The 10,115-nt window shown below is 46.4% G+C and overlaps 1 protein-coding gene across 1 annotated transcript in view; it reads left to right on the top strand.

Moving 5' to 3' along the window:
* Positions 1-8,071: 8,071 nt before the first annotated feature.
* Positions 8,072-10,115, top strand: part of LOC310800469 (calcitonin-1) — a gene marked incomplete at both ends in the record, with an annotated part of 2,888 nt that continues 844 nt past the window's right edge. Inside the window, 2 exons of the mRNA XM_083663068.1 lie at positions 8,072-8,157; positions 9,311-9,445. Of these exons, the coding sequence (XP_083519194.1) occupies positions 8,072-8,157; positions 9,311-9,445 (221 nt within the window). The remainder of the gene's footprint in view (positions 8,158-9,310; positions 9,446-10,115) is intronic.

The following is a 10,115-nucleotide window of genomic DNA, read 5'->3' as shown; positions in this document are numbered from 1 at the left end:
ATTTCAAGCACATCACTGACTCTGAAGCTAATCTTTTCTAATGTAGTCACACCTCAAAAATAATTTCCTTCAATAAAACAGTGAAGGCCAGGGAATTCTGTTTGGCAGAATAATATTTTTTAGCTACAACCAGCAGCGCTGGCCCCTGCGTGCGCTGCTGGTTGCAGCTTCTTGCTGGTCTTCATTTGCTGCTGGTGGGCATCGGATATTCTGGCTTGCGTTTGTCAATCCTGTCCTGCTGCCTGGGTCTGTCTGGGTGTTGTGTGTGTGCTGCTCTGCGTGACGAACATGTCCGTCCTTGGCACTCTACGTTACTATTTGAAATGACGAACATGTCCGTCCTTGGCACTCAATGAGTTAATGTCCCTGGAAACCAGAAATATTTCTTTATTATTTAGCATTTTGAGTTCACTATGTGCAGTCGCCAGCCGTTTATTTCCACCTGACAGCGAGGAGTTTCACTGGCAGGATGTAGCGCATGGGAGGATCCCCCAGTTCTCCTCCACCCAAACAGGCGCCCCGACCGACCAGAGGAGGCACTAGTGCAGTGACCAGGACCGACCAGAGGAGGCACTAGTGCAGTGACCAGGACCCATTCCCTTAATCCGGCTTCCCACCCGCAGAAACAGCCAATTGTGCCTGTATAGATGCCCGACCAAGCCGGAGGCAACATGGGGGCTCGAACCTGCGACCCTTGTGATGGTAGGCTGGGAATCTACCGCTCCACTAGCCAGACGTCCCCTGTATGATTGTTGAACGTCAGTGCAAAATGGCAGCTCTAGAAAGAAGCCCTCGCTCATGTTAGTCCCAAACAGTCCCAAATTAAAATAAACAAAAAATGTACAACTCATTATTACCGTTTATATGTTCCAAAATGTAGAATTCCCCAGTATATTATCTGAGTCACAGGGATAATGAAAGGAAACCAACATAATTGGGCACAAAAGCTGCACCCATGACTCGTTACTAATCTTTTTCCAATATGCCAGATCTTCTTATTATATTCAGTCACAAGCTACTGTGGGGAAAAGTTAATTAACCACCCCACCTCCAATTCTTTTTCTTCTCTAAAGTCTATTTATACGGTAGATTTATAGACGATACTTTGCTCATCTGGAACGGTTCTGAGGATGAATTCCCCTCATTTATACAATATATGTCAATAGCAGTGATACAAATGTTACCTTCATTGAAGAGCATAGCCTCATGAGTATCAATTTTCTGGATCTGTCGATATCTTAAACGATGTTTATCGCAAACCTTAGAGCTGCAACACACTGGTGCATGCAGACAGCAGCCATCCAGAATCACTCAAACAGAACATTCCGGTAAGTCAGACATAATTGGTCACACGTGTGTGTGTGTGTGTGTGTGTGTGTGCGCGTGCGTGCACCCCTAGATGTGTGTTTATATGTATGAAAGATGACATGTAGCACAACATTTATAATCCTGTGTCATCGTTTGTGAAAAATGAAGCCAATGCAGAAGTGTCTTAATCCTCCATTCTTTCTAATGGCCAGCAGGGGGTGACTCCACTGGCTGCAAAAAGAAGTCTGATTGCATGGAAGTCAATAGGAAAATGATCCTAATTCTCACTTGATTTATGACTTCAGTAAACACTTTCCTAATGAATCACACACACACACACACACACACACACACACACACACACACACACACACACACACACACACACACAATATTCGAATCATTGGGGAAGTATTTAGCTTTCAATGTTGGGATTGGCATATTCAGACAGACCATGATGTGCACTGGTGACCACATGTACTTGTTGCATGTTCTCCTAATGACTGCAAGAACAATGATAACACTGAAATGGAGACGACCACAACCCCGGACCAATGGAAGCTAAAACTCAAGGAGGTTTATGTCATGGAAGCTCTAACTGCTCAATTACATTTAAAGTGTGTGTAAAGCTGTGTGTTATCCATACTGACTTGCTTTGCTGTGAAGGATTGTATTGTGTGTCTGTCTACTGTATGTTGTCTAATACAAATTAAAGTAAAAAAAACTGTGTGTGTGTGTGTGTGTGTGTGTGTGTGTGTGTGTGTGTGTGTGTGTGTGTGTGTGTGTGTGTGTGTGTGTGTGTATGTGTGTGTGCGTATGTGTGTGTGCACGCGCACACATGCACGAATGGAATGGAACATATACACCACATCTTTAATGAGCTGAGTCATAACGTTGACATATAACAAGCATTCTTACAGATCCTCTATATTATTTGTTCTACATTTACCCATATGAGATAGCCGATAGTCCCAACAGAGCTGAGCCAATAAGATTACATAATAGCATATTTATGCACGTCCAGTAATACCATAGTGGTCAGCAGATGTAGTGGACATTGTGTCCCCAGTAATAACTTACAGCAAGGTGGGTGTGTTGAGCTGGGGGAGGCTGGGCTTCAAAGGTTGCTGTATTGACTTGATGCTCTGAAGTTTCTTCAGGAGCCGAGAAGGTTGGAGGAGTGGGGACGCTTCGTGCGGCTCCCTGGGGCGACGTGTGACGCTGATGACCCAAAAGGCACACCCACACTGAAAAGACGAACACACACAAGCGTTAAGCGTGCACGCAAAAGCACCCCCACCCATACGCAGGCATACGGTACATACCCGCATATACAGTACGCACACACACACACACACACACACACACACACACACCATACACTGTACATACAGTAACGCTGTTATTGGGTGAGAACTATATGAAATACGGCCTTACTGTATATTTGAACCTTACCAGTCCACCATGCTTTTTTCCAAATGGGGTTTGGAAGGTTTTCATAGGCCGAAGAGGTCATGGAACTTTCTCAACCCATAGAGGAGCCATGAGATCTTTCAGTTGTGCTTAAAGAGGAGCCATGTAATCATCCAGTTGAGTTGAAACATAGATATCATCAGTTAGATGAAACAAGGTCTTCACCCGACAATGACGATAAACAGACACATGCAGTACATCTTAACTTGTCTTTGAATGTTTTCACTCTTTCTGTTACATACACAAGCTGCAACCTTCGGTTCTGAAAAAGGGGGCCAACGCGGAAGTACCAAAAACTGCAGTTCCTCAAATGGCCACTTGAGGCCGGCTCCAAAAGGGAGTCATTCTCCATTCACCCCCATGTTAAAATGCCTGAATGTACAGTAGAAATAAACATCTTACAGCCTGGTACAAAACAATAACAACACGGTTTTGGTCTCCATAGCTAGTTTCTCTGTTCATAACAGCTGTACGTGGGTGGGGTTTCTCTGTTCATAACAGCTGTACGCGGGTGGGGTTTCTCTGTTCATAACAGCTGTAGGCGGGTGGGGTTTCTCTGTTCATAACAGCTGTACGCGGGTGGGGTTTCTCTGTTCATAACAGCTGTACGCGGGTGGAGTTTCTCTGTTCATAACAGCTGTACGCGGGTGGGGTTTCTCTGTTCATAACAGCTGTACGCGGGCGGGTGGGGTTTCTCTGTTCATAACAGCTGTACGCAGGTGGGGTTGGGGGGATTTTTCTCGACTTGCAGAGTTATCTTTTACATTGACAAACACGCTGGTACAGGGAGAAAAGCAGGAAGTGACGTTCACTTTGGCTCTCTATACATGCATCCACACTAGGCGGCGGTAGCTGTTAGCTGTTAGCTGTGAGCTAACAGTAGGTGTGTGGCAATAAAACGCCACTGAATGGCCAGTTTGATAATGGTCAACCAGTTAGTTGGCTAGTTGTTGATATTTATAACAATATTGTGGCTCTAAAATAAAGTTTTTATCGATACAGTGAGACTATCATGACGGCCACTTCCGCTCCTCAGTCACTCTGCTCATAACCCCTGTTTCCACCCGGAAGTCTTTTTGAAACTGTTTGCTAATTGGGGAGTCCAGAAACCCATGGATGACCTCACAGTGGCTACGTCCATATTAGTAGATGGGCTACGTCCATATTAGTAGATGGGTAGGTAGGTAGGTAGGTGGGTAGGTAGGTAGCTAGGTAGGTGGGTAGGTAGGTAGGTGGGTAGGTGGGTAGATAGGTGGGTAGGTAGGTGGGTAGATAGGTAGGTAGGTAGGTAGGTAGGAAGGTAGGTAGGTAGGTGGGTAGGTAGGTAGCTAGGTAGGTGGGTAGGTAGGTAGGTAGGTAGGTAGGTGGGTAGATAGGTGGGTAGGTAGGTGGGTAGATAGGTGGGTAGGTAGGTGGGTAGGTAGGTGGGTAGGTAGGTAGCTAGGTAGGTGGGTAGGTAGGTAGGTGGGTAGATAGGTGGGTAGGTAGGTGGGTAGGTAGGTAGGTAGGTGGGTAGATAGGTGGGTAGGTAGGTGGGTAGGTAGGTAGGTAGGTGGGTAGGTAGGTAGCTAGGTAGGTGGGTAGGTAGGTAGCTAGGTAGGTGGGTAGGTAGGTAGGTATGTAGGTAGGTAGGTAGGTAGGTAGGTATAGGTTGAGGCCCTGGGCGTATTGAGCAGTGATTTAGAGTCTCACATGGGCGAGCCTTGCCTCGCGGCTCAATAGCACTAAAAGGCTCATCCTCTCTAATGGGGTTCCTCTATGACGCAGACAAGGAGAGGCTACCCCTCCCCTTCCCTCTGACTGACATACAGTACAGCATAATCCAGCACGTACGCACACACACACACACACACACACACGCACACACACGCACACGCACAAACACATACAGTACACACACACACGTACACACACACACACACACACACACACAGGTGGGCATACACAGAGATCTTAATATAAACACATTTATGTGCATATAGACATAGATACACACTAGTGATGCACAATTATCAAATCGCAATCGCGATGTCAGCCTGCGCAATTATATAATCGCAAAAGGCTGCAATGTATTTAAATAAATAAAAATGCAACACTGAAAACAGTACTGTACAATTTAGTTTTTGTATTTTGATGCTAATTTAAGTTTGTATGTTTGAGTTGAGAAATACACATTTCAAAATCATCAGTAATCTGTGCATTTTCCTCCATAACTGCAAGTGAAGACTCGTGTGAAGACTCGTGTTCCCATTTGTTTATTCGCCTATATCATTGCAACCGCAATATTGTCCACCATAATCACATAAGATCTTTTCACCAAAACGTGCAGCACACACACACACACACACACACACAGTCATGCACACTAATGAAAAGGCAGGGAATTGAGACGATGGTGCACGACAAACAGTTGTGTAATTGCTTTTGAGAAACAACTTGTCGGAGGCTGTCATCACACACACGCACGCACGCACGCACGCACGCACGCACACACACACACACACACACACACACACACACACACACACACACACACACACACACACACACACGCGAGTGCGCACACACACACACACGGCTCATGACGGAGCCTGTCATCGATTGGCCCTGCAGAGCTTGGACAAGTCGTTTGCTCAGTGTGTGGGAGGAGGAGGCCTGGGGCGGCCGTCATCATTACTGTGGAATCAGTTTAGTAACTCAATACCGTGTCATACTCGTACCACGCTCCACTGCTCCACTGCTCCACTGTTGGGGCCAAGGAAGTTGTCATACTTGCAATAGTTACACTTACTTACATTGAGTTTGAGGTTTAAAACAAGACAACAGGAGCTGTGGGTGTAATAGTGTGTTAAATGAGAGTGATGCTTCAGCTTGATTGTCCCGATGAATAGGACAATAATTAGCCTACAAAATTAAAATGAGAAAAAATGTTAAATACCTCAAACTAATTTGAAAGGAAATTAAAATAATTGGTACTCCGATTTGGTAATAATTGGTACGTTGAAATATATGGTTGGGTATGTGATATATCAATTAACATGTGTTACAAATGAGATTATACCGTTCAAATCAATAACAATCAAAAGCTGATTACATGGTGTTAAATGGGCATGCTATACCATGTGATTTCCAGGTGTTAGTCTAAGCCTTCTTCTTGCTAACTGGCCCATTACTTGTACTGTACTTTAGGTTCTAAAAGCAGCTCAGTGTGGGGGTCGTGCTGGGCTGACTTGGTACTATCCTCTATGGTGGTTAAACCGAACTGTTATGAATGAACTGCCCGGGAGTGTGTAGTGTACCTCCCTCCCCAGCAGATGGCCCCGCCTGCAAGTGCTTTGCTGGGGGGGCTTATCGATTTGGCATTTGAGAAATAGCACGTAGCCATGTAACATTTTTGGAAGCTTCTTCAAATATTTATTGCTGGTGATGGTTTTTGCACGGCCGCCCGTTTGCTTTGCCTCCTATTTAATTAATGACCTCAATGCAAATTTGGGATCGCAAATGGTCCAAATGACGGGTGGGTTTTGTGAATGGGGCACTTAGTGACTGAGGAATGACGTCAGTGCAAAGCCATGTCCCTTATTAGCATGCCGGGACCGAGGGGCGGCGTCCCATTGGCTCGCCGTAGCATCAGAGCCACGCCATTGGCCGACGGCAGATAATTAAACACCTACACAGTCAATGCACAAATCCAAGTGGTGGGATATATAGGCTGGTGCGTTGGCGCTGCATGCAACAGAATCAAGAGTTGTTCTTCAAGTTGAGAGAAAGTCAACTTAGAGCGTTTTGCATAGAGAGACATAGAGATATATATATTTTGCATAGAGAGACATAGAGATATATTTTTTTTGCCTGGTGATTATCATTGAAGGTAAGTGGAGACTGAATGGAACCTCCCATGATGGGCTTTGCACTGGGACGGCAGCTTGACTGTGAATGTCTGCTGATACGCTCTTTGCATGTGTGTGTGTGTAGTCAGTCCGTGTGTTAGAGAGCGCGGTGCATGTGTGTGTGTAGTCAGTCCGTGTGTTAGAGACCGCGGTGCATGTGTGTGTGTAGTCAGTCCGTGTGTTAGAGAGCGCGGTGCATGTGTGTGTGTAGTCAGTCCGTGTGTTAGAGAGCGCGGTGCATGTGTGTGTGTAGTCAGTCCGTGTGTTAGAGAGCGCGGTGCATGTGTGTGTGTAGTCAGTCCGTGTGTTAGAGAGCGCGGTGGCCGCGCTGATGCGACGGTGTTGGTAATGGGATTGGAGTGTGGCCGCAGAGGGGTCACCGCCATCACCACGACCCCATTACTGAGGGTCCACTCTGCTGCTTGGAAGCCAGAGAGAGAGAGAGAGAGAGAGAGAGCTCAGTGAACCACTGAAAAGTGAGAAATAAGAAGTTGAAGAAAGACTTAGAGAGAATAGTGATGGACGATGGACGAAAAAGACAGAGAGGAGATGGACAGCAAAAGGGGAGAATGAGAACCTGCAGGTTTGAGAGAGTGTGTGCGTGTGTGTATGAGAGAGAGAGAGAGAGAGAGACAGAGAGAGAGAGAGAGAGAGAGAGAGGGAGGGACAGAGACAGAGAGAGATAGAGAGAGAGAGAGTGGTGGCAGCTCATTACACTAATGCACTGGTCCCCCAGGGAGTTGGCAAGCTTGGAGTCTCCCCCTTTCTCCCCTCCTCTCTCTTCCAGTGCTAGCTCATGCTACATGCTAGCTCATGCTACATGCATTGAACCACAGATTAGGACCACCCCCCACCCACTCTTACACACACACCCCCCCCCCCCCTTCCCACTACCCACCTCTTACTCGGAACTTGCAACACGACGACATGGGCGAGAACTACCTGTGCTGTACTCTGGTCCTGGCCGTTCCCGGAGGAACAGTGCGCTCCGCAGAAGACGATCGGGGGGCCATTGTTATGAGGCTGGTGAGCTTCTGATGGGCGAGTTGCGTGGAGATAAAAGCATGGATACCCAGCAGGAGACAAGAGCTGAGTAGCAGCAAGCTGATGCCAGGTCACAACTGTCCTCCTCAACCACTCCCGGAAAAAAAGAAAAAGTGCCACACGAAGCCACTCCGAAGCCACTTCTTCCAAAAGCAGCGCAGGAGGATCACGCGGGCTAACCATCTTGGCCGTTTGTTTTCTCCATGTACGATGGTCTTCTTGCTGTATAGACACATGGCATGCTTCAGGTGATGTGCATGTAGCTGTCCTCCACAGTGGCTGAGAGGTTCTTTTGGGCCGTGCCTGAGTGAGAGTAGCAGTCTGATTGGAGTGTCTTTCTTGCTGTGTAGGGGACCATGGTTATGTTGAAGATCTCCGCTCTCCTGGTTGCCTACGCCCTGGTCATCTGCCAGATGTACTGCTCGCACGCCGCCCCCGCCAGGTGAGACATCTCCACTTTCAACATTTCACCTTTTACCAATTTTCACACTTTGATCCACAGAGACTGATCCTGAGTGCAAAAGTAGAATGAACTTAATACATTGCTAAATCATCTGTATTGCAAGTAGCCAGTAGTCAGGAGTGCTAAGGGTGAAAGTCAAAGCACACGTGCCCGACCAACGACGGACATGAATATGTCCATGTTAATGATAAGTGGGTAAAAAGGTCGATTTGGGTGTAATTGTAACAACATTGCAACAAAGAAGCATTTTCAGCGCTTACTAGAAGAGACCGATATGGGTGAAGCAATGTATGTGTGTGGAGTGGATTGATTCATCCCTCATACATATACATGAATGTACATTCTACAGTAACACCTCTACATATCCATAAATAGGACAGTGCATGTAGACATAAAGTGTAAATATCATTGCTCAGGGTTATCAGAACAAATGATGATGTGATATTTGATACTGGTTCAGCTCAGCTGTGACATTATATCCCTTACATGACATACGTGACCCCCCCCCCCCCCCGCCCCCTAAGCAAATCATCCCATTACCTTTAGTGTCCTAATCAATTGATAAAAGTTTGCAGATCCTCTTATTCATCTTTAATCCAATTGGAGGAAAGTGCACTCAGGCTGAGTGTTAAACAGTGACTGTAATGGAAAGGAGGGGGGGGGGGGGGGTTACTTAATGAAAAACAAGTGTAATTTACTTTAGGGGGAGATAAATGAGATCTATATATTTATATAAAACCCCATTGAAGCCACTCCCAGCACTGTTCCCTTATTGATTTTGTCATAAATCTGGGGCTGGTCACATGTCGGCCCTCTTTCAGATGGGGCACTCTCCGCAGATTGTTTCCCTGCTTTGGCCGGGGGCCCTCCCCCCTCTAGACGTCATCATGGGCCCCTCTCTCTCTCCCGAGTCGCTGACGTAGTGTGGGCCAAACCCCCCCACCAGCACCACCAACCCTCATCACGCCACCACCACCTGCACCCTGCCCTACCCTACCCCGCCCGGCCTAACCCCACCCCGCCCCCACCCGTTTTAACTGCAGCTGATCATTCCAGCAGAGGCTTGATGCTGATCTCAATGCATCCACCTCCTTCTCTCTCATCCTCCCCTCCCTCCTCCCCTCCACCTCAGACCGGGTATAGAGTCGATATCAGACCGAGTCACGCTCACGGACTACGAGGCGCGGAGGTTACTCAACGCCATCGTCAAGGAGTTTGTGCAGATGACAGCGGAGGAGCTGGAGCAGCAGGCGGCCGAAGGAAATAGGTACAGACAACTCTCTCTCTGTCCCGTCTTGATTTGATAACCTCTTTGTTTTTTGTTAAACAGCTTATAGGAACACTCCGCCCATTTTCAACCAGCTTTGTATCATTAGAACATCAGTAGTATATCAGAAAACTGTAAACGGTTTGGAAGTCTGTCATTTAATTTGACAGTTATTGAGTGTTAAAGTGTGGACCAGTGACATCACTGGTCCACACTAACTCAAATTAATAACTCATTAACTCAAATCAACTCTCAATAACTGTCAAACTAGATGAATGATGAATGGTTTGACAGTTATTGAGAGTTGATTTGAGGTAATGAGTTATTAATTTGAGTTAGTGTGGACCAGTGATGTCACTGGTCCACACTTTAACACTCAATAACTGTCAAATTAAATGACAGACTTCCAAACCGTTTACAGTTTTCTGATATACTACTGATGTTGTAATGATACAAAGCTGATTGAAAATGGGCAGAGTGTTCCTTTAATACTTCTTCCATGGACAGAGAACACCAGCGAAGGGAAGGGGGTTGACTAGAGCTATTTTGATGAAATAAAAGCCCAAATAACATGGTGCTAATACAGTATATGGACAGCTCTCTTTAGGGGACCACCACACTGGACCTTGCACTCATCTTTTTGTAGGGACTGTATTATTTAAGCTAACAC

The sequence above is a fragment of the Poromitra crassiceps genome (genome assembly GCF_964638095.1).
Source record: "Poromitra crassiceps genome assembly, chromosome: 30".
Lineage (NCBI taxonomy): Eukaryota > Metazoa > Chordata > Actinopteri > Beryciformes > Melamphaidae > Poromitra > Poromitra crassiceps.
This window is presented reverse-complemented; position numbering and strand designations above follow the sequence as displayed.